At 39.0% G+C, this 18,653-nt stretch overlaps 1 protein-coding gene across 6 annotated transcripts in view; it reads left to right on the plus strand.

Annotated features, from left to right (window-relative positions):
* The first annotated feature begins 577 nt into the window (after positions 1-577).
* The window catches only part of celf4 (CUGBP, Elav-like family member 4), a 109,702-nt gene continuing 91,626 nt past the window's right edge, over positions 578-18,653 (plus strand). For all 6 annotated transcript variants that reach the window (XM_087801373.1, XM_087801376.1, XM_087801374.1 and 3 more), the window contains exon 1: positions 578-1,279. In XM_087801373.1, coding sequence (XP_087657499.1) covers positions 1,015-1,279 — 265 coding nt within the window. In that variant the 5' untranslated portion in view covers positions 578-1,014. The remainder of the gene's footprint in view (positions 1,280-18,653) is intronic.

The following is an 18,653-nucleotide window of genomic DNA, read 5'->3' on the forward strand; positions in this document are numbered from 1 at the left end:
ATTTCACATATCACAATTCCATTCAAAGTATTTCAGTGGTATTTATTTAAATGTTTTATAATGCATTTTAATTGTACATTGACTGTGTAGTAAAGCTCTTGTGATCTCGTGAGGCGGATTTTCGACTTCCCTTCCTCTCTACGCCACTCGGCGGTGCTCACATGCTTCCACATAATTTTTTGGAAACCCAAACATCGCTCGCTCTACAGTCGAGCGGTGGCACCGGAGCTGGACCACCGGCTCTGGTTCTGGGCTCACAAAGGGAGGGGAGTCCACCGAGGCGGCGCTCGACGGGAGCTGTCCGTGGTGCTGAAGCGGAGCTGTCCCACATGAGCGGGTCAAGAACGAGGGATCGAGGCTCACCAGGACAGAACCAAACCCTGGATTCAAACGTCGGTTCGGGAGTGTGTGTCGGGCGGGTTCTGTGACTGAGAGGGGAACACAAAGGAGCGTCTTCTCTGTATCTCTCTATTTATAGCCCCCTCTCCCCTCGCTAGAATGTACCACTACATCCCTTCAACAGGGACAGGAGGGGTGTGGAAAAAATCTGGGCTTGACACATCCTGAGTCGAGAGCGACCCTCCCTCACTAGAACACCCCCGTGGCTCGGGTTCCGGGTGAACCCGTCCTGTTCGTTTAAACCGAGAAGACACCCATACCGACTCCTCAATGCAAAAAAAAATAAAAGGGTGCCAAGAAGCTGGGACGAGGGGACGTGGGTGTAAATAGGCAGTGAACGCTCTTGGTCTCTCTCTCCCTCTCTCTCTTCTGTCTCCCTCCCCTTCTCTCCCTTTTTCCTCGCTGCCTCCTCTTTTTATGAAATCAAGTTATTAGGTAGGACTCACATGTAAGGATTCGAACCTCCGTCGGGACCACTGCGAGCTTTTTTTTTTATACCAAAACGCTACATGTGCTTTCATGTAAATACCAGCCTCGGTTTGGACCCACGTTGAGACCTAGACTCCATCCACATTTTCTTTCTTTTTGATTTTTCCGTCCATCCCAACTCAGAAGATGGCAACTTTAACAAACGGGCAGGTGGACGGTTCCGTGCACGGCGTGATGTCCGCCACCACCAACGGGCTCGTGAACGGATTAAGCCACAGTCCGGGGGGCTGTCCGGCCACCATCCCCATGAAGGACCACGATGCCATTAAACTCTTCATCGGTCAGATCCCGCGCAACCTGGACGAGAAGGACCTGCGGCCCCTCTTCGAAGAGTTCGGCAAGATCTACGAGCTCACCGTGCTCAAGGATCGCTTCACGGGCATGCACAAAGGTGGGTTCCCGAAGAGAGGGGTTCGATTCGTGTCACACACGCGTGACTGGAGCTCGGGCTCCACAAACATTTGTCTAAAAAAGCAATTGGATCTCTGGATGTGCTATCTTTTATTTATGAGCGCCTTAAGTGACACATCCGCGCATGGCAGTGTCACGAAATGTTAGTCACGACAGCCTCGGTGTGCGTGTGTGTGTGGGTGTGTGTGTGTGTGTGTGTGTGTGTTCACACATCTCGGTTGTAAACGTACTCCATTCACTACACCCCTAAATCCAGGTCATTAACCTCACGTTTTCACGTTGCGATTGCAGGGGTGGAGGGCGTGCGTGCACGTGTGATTATTATTATCTTCTTTTTTTTTATTGTTAAAAGGGGTCGCGCGTGCACATGAAAAAAGCGTGCACATCACTGAATAGTCTCAATGGAGGATAACTTGCCACCATCACTGAAAAAAAACCTTGTTTTTATTTTATATAAAATCAAAACGTTGGTCGGAGTTGCTGGGCTCGTGAATGGCGCTACTCCACATGGGTTTGTAGTAATAAATAGAATGATGCTTTTGATTTTCACTTCAACCCACTGACCCTCTTTCCAAAAACGCATTTAGACTGGTTCGTGTGCTAAACCTGGATCAGAGAAGCAGAATGAAAATGATAATTACCCTTTTTTTTGTGTGTCTAAAAGGAAAGATTTATTCCTGTATTCATTTTGAATGTATTTAGTTTCCTTTCAGAAAATTAAGTTTATCTTCAATTATAACAAATAAATTCACATTAAATAAGCTTATACTAGTATAATGGTTTTTGATTGCAACAGAAAGGTCAAGGGTCAATCAATTCATTCTGTAATCTTGTTCGATTCAATGGCTGAAATGATCCTGAATGGTGAAAATAGTGAATTAAAAAAGTCAGAACTTACAAAAGGGCAAGGGTAAAAGTGCATGTAGCGTTTGATTGACTCAAATAAATCGAACATTTTTGATTACATTTGATCATAAATTACTTTGTCGGTTCAGAACCAGAGGTAGGAGTGGCTGGAATTGTGAGTAGCTCTTCTTGAAACGTGTCCTTGTGATAAAAAATCATGATTCTGATAATTTTTTTCTTCCTTAAAAAAACACATTTGAGGTTAATCACAGTGATTTTATTCGCTTTTTTTCTTCTTGAACTTTTTGTGTCGGCACCTGCACGGTGCTGACTAAGCATAATGCAGAAATTTTACCCAAGGATTTCAAGCGGTTCTGATTCTAACGTAAATAAGATTAAGATGATTTTAAACTAGTTCTACTTCTGAGTGATCTGAACTCAGGCCTGAACGAAACGGGAACCCCCCACAAGATCGACTGATCCCTCTGGTCCGACACCCTTTCAGTGAGGGACGGAGTGTTTTATCCCCCGGTCTCTCCGGGGAACTGTTCATCTCTACAAATCACCTTCTAATGAGAGGTCACTAATTGATCGCCGACACCTGCAGGACATCTCCCCCGGGAGGAGAGTACATTAAGAGTAAAATCACCAAACAATGTGTGACATGTGTGTCAGGAGAGGAGGAATCCAAATCGGCAGAGGAGAAATGTATCCCCGGCTGTAGCGAGACCCCCTGATGGAGGGTTAACCACCAGTGGGCTCGGTACTGTAGGCACGGCCAGCCAGCTGATTCTAAGAACTGTCCTCACACTGCGATATACGACCCAGCTTCCCGCTTTCATTAGTGAGCTCCCGCTGAGCTCATATTTTAACTAGCTGGAGGCGCTGGCTACTCCCTGGCTCATGAGCTCGGTGGAAGCTGTTTAAAGGCCACGTTCCCTCCGACGCCTCCTTCCCCAGGTTTCCACGGATGCTTATCAAATTAGCAGTAAAGACAGCAAACCAGAGAGCGACTGCGCTCACCGCTGTTATAGCTCTTTTACTGGCGCGTCTGACAGAACAGTTGGATGTTCTACACAGTAAATACTCATCAGTAAACAAACTTTATAGTCTCTATAGGAGATATTTGTAATTGTGCGATGCAACGACTCATCAGAGGCGTATTAAAGTTGACTCTCAGCTGAGAGCTGTTTTAACCGCGACCGCTAATTGGTTATTAATTAACATACAACCAAAATATTTCACTCATATTTGACTTGTATATTCCGAGGTCAAAGGTCAATTATATTCCAATTCTTTGTTCATCCAATACACAATGTCTCTACTGCGGTTCGTTGATAAAAATAATTTGAATTAATTATATATTTTTTCCATTTTCAACAAAGTAAGAGCCTATATGCGGTCAAAGGTCAAACTGCAATTTTTTTTAATCAATCACAGTCATAACATCTGAATTAAAGATAAGTTATCGCGCAAAATTTAAAATGCAATTATTTCCACCATGAAGAAAAGTCAGCAGGGGGTCAAAGGTAAACTCATGACTCAATGCAACGCAGGTTAGCGATAAGATACATTTTTTATTTATTTTTCTATATAGAAAATCGGTGGAAAAAACACAGTTCAAGGTTCCAGAGAGAATTATTTGTCTTAAATTCGATTAACTTCATCATGTTTTACATACTATGAATCAGTCCTTGAATAAGATTTGTATATACATTAGTAAAAAAAAAAAGCATAAATATTTCAGATAAATTACTATGTACATGGTGGTCAAGGGTCAGTGAGAACCTCATAACCAGAGACAAAGTAGGTGAATAATTCAAACTTACATATACTTTACATATGGCTTTAATATATGTTTAACTTAATATATCCATAGACTCACGAGTGGAGGTCAAAGGTCAAAGGTGTGCTTGGTTTTCTTTGAATTCAAAATGTTAACAAGAGTCAAACACTTTGAATCACTATATTCAGTGTTTAACAAGGTCAACAGTATAATTCAAGTTTTTTTGTTGCTTTAAGATTTATTTTTTGAATGCAGAAATATTTTTGTTATGTACATAAGTCAACATCTTCACAGAGGTCAAAGGTCAAATCGGCCATAACCTAGCAAGTTGACTTAAAGCAGTGACGGTATGGACGACAAGAGTGATGTTAAATTAGGTTTATTTGGAAAATATTGGATTGTTTTAGTTACATATGTACTAAACAAAAAATAAATTGTTCGACACATTAAACCTGTACATCTATAAAATGGATTAAAAAACATATAAAATACTCTTAAAAAAATATATAATAATAATTAAAATGCTGAGTAGGTATGAACGTCTTTATTGCTTAATGAACTCAATGAACTTAAACTTAATGAACTTTGATTGATGAACCTTTCGAAATCTAAAAGCCAAATTCATCCATGATTGTTCCCAGTAACCCAGGGTAACAAGCCGCTGAAGATGTTTAGCCGATTATGAGTGATGTCTGTTTGCATCTGTCCAGTTTTTAAAGAGTATAGTGTCATGTTAATGCTGACCTCATCAGTTTAGATGAGTAGGAATGAAAGAAGTTGTATTTAGCTTCTCTTCTGTATTTGTGCTGGGACCAAATAAGAGGTTGTACCGTGTCAGAAACTCTTAGAGGAAGAACTGTAAATCCGGAACTTTCACATCAGCACTTTCTCAACGCCGCTGTCCATCAAACCCGAAATGCCTCGTCGCCGCTGTAATTATTCCAAAGTACATTTTGTACCAAAGCAAATGTAGGATTCTGCATATTTCATGCGCTCAGCTTCACGCTCCCCCCTCGGCTCCATCCCTTTGAATTGTTCGCCGCTGCTGTACACTAAAGACCCTGACAGAGGAAAGCGGGACTCTCGTCGGTGTGACAGACTGGTGCCCCGAAATGGTTCCATTCTTCTGGTCCATGTGTTCCACCTCCTGAGCTCCTTGTTCTTTCCAGAGGGTGACGGAACATTGTGTCCTGTGACGGCGGCATGTTGAGTGAGAAGCTTTCAAGGCCATTTCATGTGGAAGAATCTGAAGATCGAAAGTGACAGAGTCGTGAATGCACCCTCAATAAATCAAGACCCCTGTTGGAAATCAGTTTTTATTATTGTTCTTTATAATAACTAGAAAATAATTAACTTTATATTCTATGAAAGTGTATTCAATATTTTAAGAAACCAAGTCATGATACTTTCCAGTAATTACTCAAAAATCAAAAACTGTGCTGGGTTTATTATTTAGCAATGAGTTAATAATACCGAAAAATGCACATTATTGCATATTTAATACATATAAATTGAAAATTATTCACAAACAGACGTTTTTACCAGGTAAATATTGCATTTAAAATAATTTATAACATCATATTTGTAATTAGATTAACTTCTTCTTTTCTTTTTGAATATAGTTTAACACTCAAATTAATATAATTAATCACAGTGAATGATTTAAACTATTTTATCCATGTCATCCATTATCAAAAACACTTTTATTGTTTATTTAGACATTTTTAAAAAGCTCATTTTAGGTAATTGTGTTGCATTTTTAGGCTTTCATTTGTAACAAATCACATAATTTATCTTAAGGTTGATAATTATTATTTAAACATTTTCCATGCTTATAGAAAGTAAATCAGTGTTTGTAATGTAACTTTCATGATTATATTTTAAACATTTTATTTGACCATTAAAATAAGTAGTGAAATAGTGTTTTACAGTAGAAATTACAGGACAAATAAAGATATTATTTCTCGGATGTTCCATCCACAGGTTCTCCGGTTCAACCCACGCGAAGAAGACAATATAAGTAAAGGCATTGTTTAGTCCTGATAAGGAAATTGTCTTCTGCCTGGGCGAGGAATAAAAGATCCTCAGTAACATCAACAAGCGTGAAGAAAGTGTGGAGGCTGTACCTCTGCAGAAAGAGACCCCTATTACAGCCATTGTCAGCTCTGCCGGTGATGCTATTGCCATAACCCTCCTCATAATGACTCCATGTATCACCAGTAATCTTGTCTTTAGGATTCTGTCCCCTTGGAACACTGCGGTGGAGGAGGGGGTGGCGGAGGGGCGGTAGGTCTGCAGAGGCTCGGAGCGGGTGTGGGGACGCCAGTGCAGGCTCACATTTTCCCAATGATTTTATTTCTCGCCCCTCTGCGACTGAGCCATGCTAATAGAGGCCATTTATAATGGTCACCGGCTGCTGCTGCTGCTGCTGCTGCTGCTGCTGCTGCTGCTGCTGCTGCTACGACGGCACGAGAGGCACAAAGAGCCGCTCTCTCTTTCTCTCGCTGCTCTCTTTGGAGATCCGTTCAAGAGGAGCGGCTGTAGATATGAAGACTAGCTCTCGTGTCATCATCGTCTGAGTAATTGAATACCGAGTTGAGATCCAATTGATTTGATTGGTGAGTCGGTTCCACCAGAAGAGTCGTCTGAAGCCGTTTTCCTCCAAACTTCAAACAATCGCTACAAAAGGAAAGAAAAGCGGGTGTTTTTCAGTCTATATACTGTATATATATATGACCTGTCCATCTGCCCCCCTGCCCTGAATAGCTGGGATATTACCCACCCAACTCGACCACAGTAACAAGAATAATTCAATCTAATTCAATTCAATTCAATTCAATTCAATTCAATTCAATTCAATTCAATTTTATTTAAAGTGTCTTATCATAACAAAGTTATCTCAAGACACTTTTTAATTTTTTTTTTTAAAGTGTCTTATCATAACAAAGTTATCTCAAGATACTATACAGTTGAACTAAGATTATAGTTGATTAAGGAAAAATAGATCCCAGCAATTCAACAAAGAGCAAGAAGCGATACACTGTACATTTACACAATAAGCAGTAAAAACTTTCTGAAAATACATATTTTTCAGAGTTTTGGGTTTCAGTGACGCAGTCAGTCATCTCCAGCTGGTCCACCCTACCTGCACTCTCTCCTTCACCTCCCTTCATCTCTTTCAATCCCTTGTTTCATGCCCAAGTAAACGACATGTGAGTCAAGTTTTGGTGTATCGTTACTAGATTGTTAGTCAGATTAGATGATTATTGATGTCGATATTGTGCCAGTGTTTAAGATAAGATAAGTAAAAGAGATTATGGATAAGAGCACAACTAATTGGTGAAGTAAATGATGAATCAGGATCATACTTCCGGTCAAGAGACACAAAATATACGTTTAGTTTGGCCCATGACCTCAACCTCTTGTGTAAATGAGTTTGACAATCTTAAGTAAATAAATGCTGTGACAAGGGTCACATATATAAGTAAGTAAGTAAGTAATATTTATTTATATAGCGCTTTTCGAGACCAGGGTCACAAAGCGCTTGAACAATCAAAACAATACTAAAAAAAAAGTACATACTTTAAAGATCAAGATAATACTGAGAACAACTCAGGAGTTCCAGAATATATACTTGATCTGCCATGTTTGTGTGGTTGAAGTGGGTTGTAGTATTAGCGTCAGCTGTTGTAATTTTTGAGCGTTTGCAGAAAAAAAGGGAAATCTAAAGTATTTTCTTTTAATGCATGTGTCGGAGACTCTCAGATCATTCGCTTCACCATCAGATAAGAGGAGGCTGATGTTAGACATGAAAGAAACGGAGAATTACGACATCATCGGAAAGGATTATATCAGAGGCGCGATCATGTGGAGAAGTTTGGAGACGTAGTTAGAGAAGACAGATGGTTTTGAGACATGTGGAGAGGAGAGACGGTGTTGGACGGAGAATGTTGGAGAGGAAGAAGACAACAATAAGGTTCATAGATTAATGAGGATGTGAAAAGGATGATGAAGAAACATTAAAGGTCAACTAATGACAAAACTTCAACTCATCTGATTCACACGTTTCAAATGTTGAAGTCCAAGATGCAGTAAGTTCCTCATCATTAACCTGTTTTGTAGTTATTTGTATATAAAGTTGAATGTCTGGAAATCTCTGCAAACTACAGGTTACGAGAGCGAAGTCCATTTTGACATGATAATGACTTGAATCCTCCTCCAACCAGCTGTAAGTGTGAGTCATTTGATTGATGACAGGCAGTGACAAACCTCCATGATTGAACAATCACAGCAGAGTGGGCGTGGTTATTTTAAACAAGATTTCATCTCAAGAAAAACAAAGTGTTTGCAGTGGGCGGGGCTTAAGCACATTTTTTTAATGTAAATATCTAACTGAAAATAGAGTTTTGTACAAACAAACACATACTGATGAGTACAATAGAGGTCGGAGATCTATTTAAGTTGACCAGAACAAGTAGAATACATATTGTAACAAACTGTTTTGTATTTTACTTTGTACCTAAATATTGTTATTCATTCTTAAAACGGGATATATTTTGTGAGGAACCCTTCCGACACTAATGTCTGCGTTCTCAAGTTGTGGTTGTCAGGGAGCCGATTATTGGACGCATCATGTTTAGATGAGGCCAGGAAGTGGTTTTGCCAGGAACATGAAAAGGCTCCCGCTGAGCGTTATTGCGGGCAATTAGGTAATTCAGGTTAACGTCGGTGTGCTGCCGTCTGTGGAAGGAGGGACGGAATCCAAATTTTGTTGCAACAAAGAATGGCCGTGTGTGTTTTTTGTCCTGCAGGTCTGCGCTCATAAAGCCTGTGTCCCGAACGAGGGAAAAAAAAAGAAAAAAAAAAAATGAAAATTGCACTCGGATTGCATCATCCTCACTGCGTGACGCTTCTCTGGGCTGGGATGAGTGTGTGAAGAAGAGAGAGAGAGAGAGAGAGATAGTGTGTGTGTGTTATCTTTTCAGGCCAAGATTATTTCATTTCTATTACTGGTTTGTAGCAAACATGGTGTGACGGCACGACAGTTGTGTAGCCAAATGAAATCATCACAAAGAGTTAGAGAATATGACCCACCAGAGAGAAGTCAAAACGATGTTTTTTCAACGTATTTATTTCTCCCTTCACTCTACCGTTACCATTTCATCGCTGCTAAACATCACATGCTCAACCTTAGATGAGTGTTTTCTACATCCGAGAGGAGAGTTCATGTCAGCTCGGATCACTTTGATGAGCAATATTGTAACATGCTTCCTCTTTGACCTCTGACCTTAACCGTCCGGGCCAAACTATTGCCTTTAATTAGGATCATGATCTATAGTTTTTTTTTCCAGATTTTCGTTTTGTATTACAAGTGTTGTTTTTTAAGTTTCTTTCAAATGGTTTGATTTTTGTAACGTTAGTTTTCTCTCCCTGTTATTTTTTTTGTTTTCTTTATGTTTATTTTTTCAAAAGTTCAATAGTCAAGGCTAAGAAACAAATCATATGTGAACAAGAGCAGCTCTACGCGCTCTTAGTACTTTTCCTAGTGAGTAATTGTCTTTAGTAGTTTCCATTTTGGTTTCTACGGTGGCCCTGAAGTGCAACAGACAAAGACATCTCAGTTCAATCAAAAACTTGAAGCAGACAAAACCATTTTCACTGCAGTTGAAAACAAATGAAAGCGTTTTGTTGCAGACAAAACATTGTCTGAACGTAAATGTTTTTGTTGGCTGCAAAAAGTTTGTTGCACTTCAGGGCCGCCTTAGGTTTCTGCTTCAGGTGAAATCAGATTTTCCATCATCATATGCTGCTGATGAAACATCATGAAGCAGCAGCATACAGTATTGAATATATTGTTCATGACTACCCCCAGTGTCCGAAGAGTGTAGCTAAAATATCGTAGGTCTCTGGTGCAAAGTTGTGTTGTTACTACATGTATTTAAAAAACAAGATACAGACTTGTGTTGCATCAAATTCTGTCTTTATCTTTCTGGCAACTTGGAAAAGTATTGCAGTACTTCATATAAAAACATATCTGTTATCTCCCTCCAGGCGAGTCGTCCCGACAAAGTTACTCAATGAATAACATTGTTACTATTAGCTATAGTTCTACTGGGTGAGTTTTTTAGTAGCTGAAACATGAACTAAGAAAATAAAAGATCTTTGGACAAAGTGGGTGTCTGAGATTTAAGAGGAAGTAAGTAAGTAAGTAAGTAATTCTTATTTGTATAGCGCTTTTCTAGACCAGGGTCACAAAGCACTTAAACAATCAAAACAATATTCAATAAAGTATATATTTTAAAGATCAAGATAAAACTGATAACACAACAGGAGTTCCAGAAAATCAAGTAGCATGTAAGCTAGCTGCACTTTCATGATTGTTGAGTATTTGCACAATAACTCACCAGTAAAGTTAATGTAAAGCAGATAGAAATGCCATAAAATCAATGAGAATTAGGTTGTTTTTTCAAGAAAGGCCCTCGGAGGTTGCTGCTCACCCAACAACGGACCCGCCCCTTAAAGACCAGACCACAACCTTGTCCGAGAGTCCGAGGGAGAGGAAACGGAGCCACGGAGCGACTGCAGTGAGTCTAATTTGTCAGGAGGACCGTTGTCAAGGCAGCGCTGCCTCCGCTGTCAGATGGGGGCCGGCTGATGGCCGAGCAGGGAGCCAGTTAGTCACAGTGAGAAATGACCACATGAAGCCGGAGGAAGGATGGCTTCGCGGACGATCCTCCGAGGATTAGCATGCTAACTGCAAGTTCTGAGTCACGAGGCCTGTCAGGAAGGTGGAGCCCTCCGGCTCCTCTGATCTCAGCCACCCTGTCATTAAATCCCGTGACCTTTACATACACTCAGGGAGCTAATGGAAATGGACGCCGTTGTCATTGTATGCTACTTCCAAAACAGTGACGAGACGGAAGGTTCCGCGCTCGGACGAACCTCCCCCTGATTCGCCACGACACATGTGTCGGGCGCAAACACTTGCACACATCGGAACTGCTTTGTCAGCATTAAGTGCCGTTGGTGTACTTAATGGTTGGGACATGGCAAAGTCATGTCTCAGCGTGGATGATGGCGATGATGATGATGCTGACCTGTGAAGAAGCACCTGAGATTTGTCGTGTTATAACAGGTGCTGCTGACGCCAGCAGTTTTCAGATGGATGCTGCGATATCTTCACAGATAGACTTCGACTGATCACTCTAGATATGATGTGGTGGGACGGGTGAGGATATAAAGGGGGGGAGCTTTGGATCTGCCACTATCTAAATATTTGACCTAATATATTTTTTTCCTTTAGTATTTGTAAAATACTTTTGCTTATTCATGATGACTCTATAATGGGGTCTCCAGGCGAGGAACAAGCTGAGCTAAAAGGCAAAAACTCAAAAATGTAAACCTTTTATTTAATATCTATATATACCAAGATTGCAATTCCAAATGTAGTAATTTTTGCTTTTTTTAAATCAAACATGACAAGAAAGTTCATATTTAAACAATGGTATCGGATCGGTACTCAGGACCATAGAAGTAAAATCTGTGTATTCCAAGTATCAACCTTTGTAGTGACTCACATATCACATATTAATCAAATTATCATTTTTCTCTACAGTATGTTGGATGAATACTTGGTGGTATTTAGGGATTCAACCAAAATTTCTTCAAGTGGAAGGAGGCCTCGGGTCGGACCCAGGACAGAGGATAAAGATTAAGTCTGTGGGAAAACTTTGCGATTCAACTGAGAGATTCTATAACACATTCTTTGTGGAATAAAGGGGACAGTTTAAACATAAATAATATATAAATATGTTAATAATATCTCTATTTTGCACTTAATATAAATGTTCCTTAAGGCTTTTAAGACTTAACCACACATGCAGACAAAATATAGTTTCTTCATCTACTTCTGTCAAAATAATTTATATTTGATGGATATTACATATTATCAGACATATTTAAGATAAGTATTCTTTTTTAGATGATTTAAGAATAAAGAGATGAGATTTACCTATACAAGCTGTAAGTAACCATCATTAACAGACTAGAATTATTTTGATTTCACTGGTAGTCAAAGTAACTTGGGGTGACAGGAGGGTGACACACTGGACACCCTGGACAGGTCGCCACTCTATTTCAGGAGACATATTGATTGACATCTGCTCACCGACTGACAATTTGGAGTCATCCATCAACTTTTTGGACTGTGTGATAAAAACTGCTCCAAATCCACAGCATCAAATTTAAAGTCTCAGCACCAACGAGTCCTGCTGACTGGCTCATTACCGTTTAATTAATTAGAGGTCAAAAGGTCAGCAGTCCTCATTGTTGGCTCAACTAATCATACTTTTTTTGGGGGGGGGGAAAGGGGTGCGGGGAGGGATCATTTTTTGCAGAGTCAGCAGGTTAAGTTTTTGAGTGTATCATATCTGTGTGTGCAACAATCTTTTTGTCTCACGCTGCAGTGTATCACGGTGGTGTGCGTCTGTGAACGTGCTCTACATGGGTCATTCCATAAGAACGAAATGAGACTCGCCGAAGGTAACAGCTGCACTGCCGCTCTGAGAGGGCTGCAGACGTTTCCTCCAGGAAATAGCAGCATGACACAGCAGCAATATGAAAAATAGTTTTGTCACAGCTGACTGTGGCAGCAGCCCATTATTGGATATCCAGTAATAAGTAACTCCTGTCGTGCACTCGGCTGCGGCAACGCTCCCATTTGAGTTTCTGTGAACATTTCTGCATTTTATTTCCGAAGTTTGGGTTAATATATCCAGACAAGTATTTTGAAGAGACCACAGTGACCGCAGTGTCAGTCCTGGAGAAGGACAAGAGAGTAAAGAGTACCCTTTCAATTTCTTTCTCTTGGATGAATGGAACAAAACTGTCTGCAAAATGTTTCTTTTCATAAATTACAACGTTATTACTGTTTGTGTTATTTACTGCATTTGTATCAAATCAAAATGTACCCAATCAGCATTAATGTCAATAAGATACAGATGTTGTGATGTGATATCAACACAGAAACATGTTTTCTAATTTTTTCATTACATCAATGTTTTGTTTCGTTTTCAGTGTGTGTAACACGGCAGTAAAACGGCAAGATAAAAAATAGATAGATATATAGTACATTATTCTATCTATCTATCTAGTTTTTATCTTGGCGTTTTACTGACGTGTTACACACACTGAAAACGATAAAAACTAACCAGCCTACCAGAACAATCATTATCAGTTCATTAGCTTTTATCATCTCTGAAAGCTTTTTGCAGTCTTTTTTTGTACTGTGTCAGCAAATAACGCTGCCGTCTCCAACACCTCGCCATCAATTCATTGATGCCAAGTTTACAGGCAGCTAAACTAAATTGCCCTCTCCGACGAAAACGGTATCATATGCATTTCTCTTTGTGTTTTCTATCATGAGAGAAAGTTCATAATGCAAAAGTTGACTGTTTATAGACAACTTTTTTTTTTTCTTTTTTCTTTTTTCGATTATTAGGTTCCAGAAACTCTCTTTTTCCATGGTACACCATCTCTTCTACTTGCGGTCTTGCTCTTGCACTTCCTGCTAGAGCGCCCACTGGAGGACATTCTGTAAATTTTCATAGTTTAGCCGCAGTATTAAATAAACACAGGGATCAAAAAAGTAGTGGCTTATTGTCCACAAATTACCGTTATTAAGCCATTACTTATCCAAATGAGGTTTTAATAGGTATGGATTTTTACCTAAATGAAAAAAATTGAGGAAGAATACTTGGAGTTGGAGGTGAATATCTGCCAGGGCTAAAACGATTTTTCCATCAAAGGTATACTTTGTTGTAAATAAGTTTAGCCGAAGAGTGAAGCCACTCTTCTGTTTTATTTGTTTTAATTCATAAGACAAAGCACATCAAATATACAGGAGGTGTTGACAGGAGTGCTTGTGAACTGTGCCATTGTTTGACCCACAGCAGAAAAACAAATCAAAGGTCATGAAACTTGACAGTCAAGACACGTATTTAATATAATATGAGAGTTCCTTCTATCCTGGCAGGTACGAGTGGCTCTGCTTGAACTTCTCTTGTCATCTCCCTTCTTGCCTAGTTCATGTCGCCCAATTAGAAAAACACTGCGTTGAAGAAGAGGTGGTGGATATGGAACGTTTCAAAGATTCTTTTGATCCAGAAAAAGAAGTTCTGTTGAGCTTTGGATGGTTTGAGGAGCAAATGAAAGATGAAACAAATTAAAAGCATCACTGAAAAATGTGGTTAATCTCAATAGAGAATTATTCATCAATGTAAGTAAGTCAGGACTTTAAAGCCTCCGACATTTTTACGATAACAAGAGCAGCTAATTCAGGACAAACTTTAAACATGTTCTTACCTCACAGAACCATCTTCTCTTATGAGTAGAAATGCATGAGACACACAGAGGATGAAAGTTGAGGTTGAGCATTTTTAGATATCACTCCTCATTCTTTTTTAATAGTTGATCATTTTGTTTTGTTTTTTTTCCATGTCAAATAATTTATTTTTTTCACGTATTCATCAATCATTATTTATTTATATTTTTAAAATGTTTTAATGAACAGGAAATAGCTGAAAAACTAAAAATAATGTTCTTATATCTTACATAAAATATGAAACTATCCGCAAAATAATGCCCCTATGACCTACATTGTCTATTTTATTATTTTTACTCCATATATATATATTCCATGATATTGACTTGAATTATAAAGAATATTTTTGTTGATATATCAACTAATGCATCTTAGATTATATATTTTTTAAACAACTATATTTAATATTTGGAACCTGAGACCAGAAAAAACAACTAGCAACTAACTAATGTGCTGATTTGACATACAGTATAGATTGCAGACATTTTAGATCCATTAATCCAAGCAGGACTTTCTTCCAACCTGCTGGTCGGAGAGAAGATAGACCACCACACCTCTGCAGAGGGAGAAGGTGCAGGAGTGCGTAAAATGACAAGAGAGAGAGAAGAAAGGAGGGACAGAGAGCCGCTGAAACAGAAATGATGTAAGGGAATGTGTGAAAAGAAGCAAGGGAGCTCCATAAAGACACGTCGAGCGGGTGTGGGGGGGTTGGGGGGGACGTACACAAAGACAGAGAGAGAGAATATCAAGAGGCAGATGACATAAAAGAGAGCAGGGGTTGTGAAAGGAGGCTAAAATGGAGGCTCGGAGATCTTTCAATGACAACGAGAGATACTGGGAAGCAGCTGAAGGGGAGAAGCAGAAAGAGTGAGGGAGTCCCAGAGACAGATGTCGTCCTCACTGGCCACTGCAGATTGATGGCTGCTGGCCCACTTCCATGCCAGGCGCTGACCCCTCCGTCCTCTGCTGTAATTTATAGGCCAGCTATAAGCACAACTCGGTCGCCACCGTGCGCCCGGAGAAGACCCAACAACCTTCCTTGCGTTGGCAGAGAAGTTCGACCCCAGGAGCCTCTGACAGCCTCAGGGGCCGAATAAACCAAGCGGGGCCCCCATATTAGCTGAATCTGACAACATGTTAATGGAGCGGGTTCCACAGTGCGTTTTACCCAGAAGCCTCGGCGGCTGTTTGCCTCGCGGCTTCTGGGAGATTCTGCATCTGCTGTGACTGATAACAGGCAATGATGTTTACAACGCCAGTGAACCCAATAACCGGTGCAGAGCTGACCCAATATCAACACTGCTAAAATTGTATATTAAAATATCTTTACTATACATGTCAGAAAGGAACCAATTTTTTTAATCTTAAACAAGTTTTTCTGTCACAATAATGTCCTATTTTTTAATCAAACTGTACTTTCCTGCGTAATTTAAAATATAGTGGATGCAAACTATCTTGCAAATATCAATTTTATTATTTTTATTGAAATCAATACAATCGCCTTATAATGTCATAGATAAACTTTTTTGCATTTTGTAACGTATTAGTTCTCTTTATTAGGCAATAATCTATAATTTATTATATGTTGTAACAATAAATTGTATACAATATATCCTCACTAAACTGCATGTTAGAAAGGAGCCATTTTAAAATCTGAAATGTGTTTTTTCAGAATAATTTCTTATTTTTAAAACAAACTTTAGGTACTTACTAAAATGATCCATATAAAACAATCTGTATTGAAAATATCTCTATTTATTGTCATGAGAATTTATATAATTTCCTTGTATATTTTCTTTGTATATTTAACGTATTAGTTCCCTAAATAAGAAAATAATCCTTACTTTTATTTACTGTATATGTTATAACAATAAAGTAATACACATTTTTAAACATATCTGGAATATAATTATTCATTTACTGAAATTGATTTGAATTAAGTATTAAATGCTGAATATATATATATACAAATATATATTTATATATATGATTGCTGTTTCGGTGCTAAGTCTGATGTGAGAATTTAGATATAAAGATTTTTTTTAATTAAAAAAATAAAAAAGCTAAGATTCATAAAGAGGAAAAGCAAACAAAACGTATGTATTAATTTATTTACTATTTATATTATATTTATTTTTCTTTGATAGAGGATTCATAACATGATATTTCTTCTCCAATAACTTGTTTCTACAAACAAAAGTAATTTCCTACCTTGAACATCACTCTTATGCCCTTTATTATTTATTTCTCCAGCAGTTTATCTAACGCTTTTAAACATTGGCGATCTTACTTTGTTTACAGGCAGTAAAGACTTTACTTACTTTACTTTTATTCTGCCCTCAAATGAACTGAAGGCAATTTCGAGGTTTTTTTCTTTTCTTTGTTGAGCAAATGCGTCCTTGTTTTGTTGGAAAACAAACTTGGCAGGGAACCTTTTTGTGCTCAGCTCTTTTATTTGTCTCTTGGTCATTCACTACCTTGATGCACAAATAAGCCCTGGGAATGATTTTGGACGGATAGCCTTCAGCAAATTATTACAGATTTGCACTTTAATGGCTTGTGGGCTCTCCTCGTGCTCCAAGCTGGTTCCCGGCGAGACAGAGACTATTAGTTTGGAGCTTTAATCACAGAACAATCGTGGACCTATGGAAACGCTGCTTCACTCTGAGATGGAATGATTTCTGGGAGTGTTTGGAGGACTGGGGACAAGACCTGTTCCACTTCTTATTGATACTGTCACTGTAGCCGTGATTGGACAGGTGCCTTTCAAACTGTTGTAAATCCATAGAGATTTCTCTCATAGGTGAAGGTAGGGCCACGGAAACACAGATCAGATTCACCTGCAGGTGACATCAGACTTTCAGGCTTCTCATTACCATTCTTACTATTATCTTCCACTTACCTGGACATGTAGGACATGATCAGAACTCCTCACTATTTTGAGATGAAGGGTGAAGATCATCCTCTGATTCTCAACAGTGTTAAAGTGTTTTAGTGTCTCTTAAATAGATGTTGGACCTCTATTGTATTCATCAGTATGTGTCTGATTATACAAAAGTCTTTTTTAATAAAAATATTTACATTAGAAAATGTTCTTTAGCCCTGTCCACTGAAAACACTTGGTTTTCCTAGTATTAGCTCAACGGTGGATGTCGAAACTAATTATATTTATACAATAATATAAAAATGTCGCACATACATGAGGACAAATAAGTTTTCCAAATTAAAGTAGTTGTATGTAGCCCACAAGCAAAACACATATTTAGCCAAAATGCCAAATATATTAGCTTAAAGGAAACCAAAAAGGAACATCTATCCCCATGCATTTGAATGTACTATGAAGGTGTGCTCCAACTTTGCCCTTTGAAGCTCTGTTTTTATCCAATGAAGGGAAATTGCTGAAGAATTATGGGTTCTAAAGGGAATGGACTGGAAGTTAGGACTAGTGTTGCGATTTCATATTTTGAAAAGAATTGCATCAATGAGGAATGATTCAAAGATTTTGTTTGGATTTTTCAGAATTTGAGACAAGAATACATTGCGTTGACTAGGACTAGGTGATTGAGTTGGACAACCCTGGTCTCAGTCGTCTAGAAGATACTCAAAGTGGGTTGTGTATCTGGTCATAATGTTTCAGGGATGACACTTTGGTGAGCTGTTTTTGAAAATAGGAGGAGGGCTCGGGGCAAACCAAGGAAATGTTTCAGAGACTAAATCATTCAGCTGACTTTGGAACACCTTGGCGATCTAAAGCAAATCAATCCATAATGTTTAAAAGTCAAACACAATTCTTGTATCAAGTCTTATAGAACATACTTATTAAACCTTATGGACAGAAAACAGTCCATTTATTCCCTCTCAGAGATTCAGCCAAAAAAAAGCATAGAACAACACTTCCTTTAAATAAGAAGAAACTTTAATGATACTATGTTCAGCAGCCAGAACAGAACACCGGGTGCTCCGGCAACTCTTCTCGCTCAGCAATACTCACTCCGATTAATGTGCCATCGATGCAAAAATATAAAAACTATCATTCCAATCAGCCTTTGAATGTCCCAATTTGTCTAAGAGGAAGCCAAGCTCTCTAAACGAGCCGCATAAAAGCGACTGCCAAAGGGGATGAATATAAATATTATCTGTGGCTGGAGCACCAACAAAGGAGCCGTGAAACTCAACTTTTGTGCGCCAAAGGCTTCATTAGTTTGACAACACAGGCGAAGGGGAGTTACTGGCAGACCACCGTAGGTACGGGATTTCAGCTCTACGTGCTAATTTGTTGACGTTGTTTGGGTTTTTTTTTGCAAATGGTTGGAAACGGCCGACGGAGAGGACAGATAGCCG

This window comes from Callionymus lyra, chromosome 10 (genome assembly GCF_982586985.1).
Source record: "Callionymus lyra chromosome 10, fCalLyr1.hap1.1, whole genome shotgun sequence".
In the NCBI taxonomy this organism is placed as follows: Eukaryota; Metazoa; Chordata; class Actinopteri; order Syngnathiformes; family Callionymidae; genus Callionymus; species Callionymus lyra.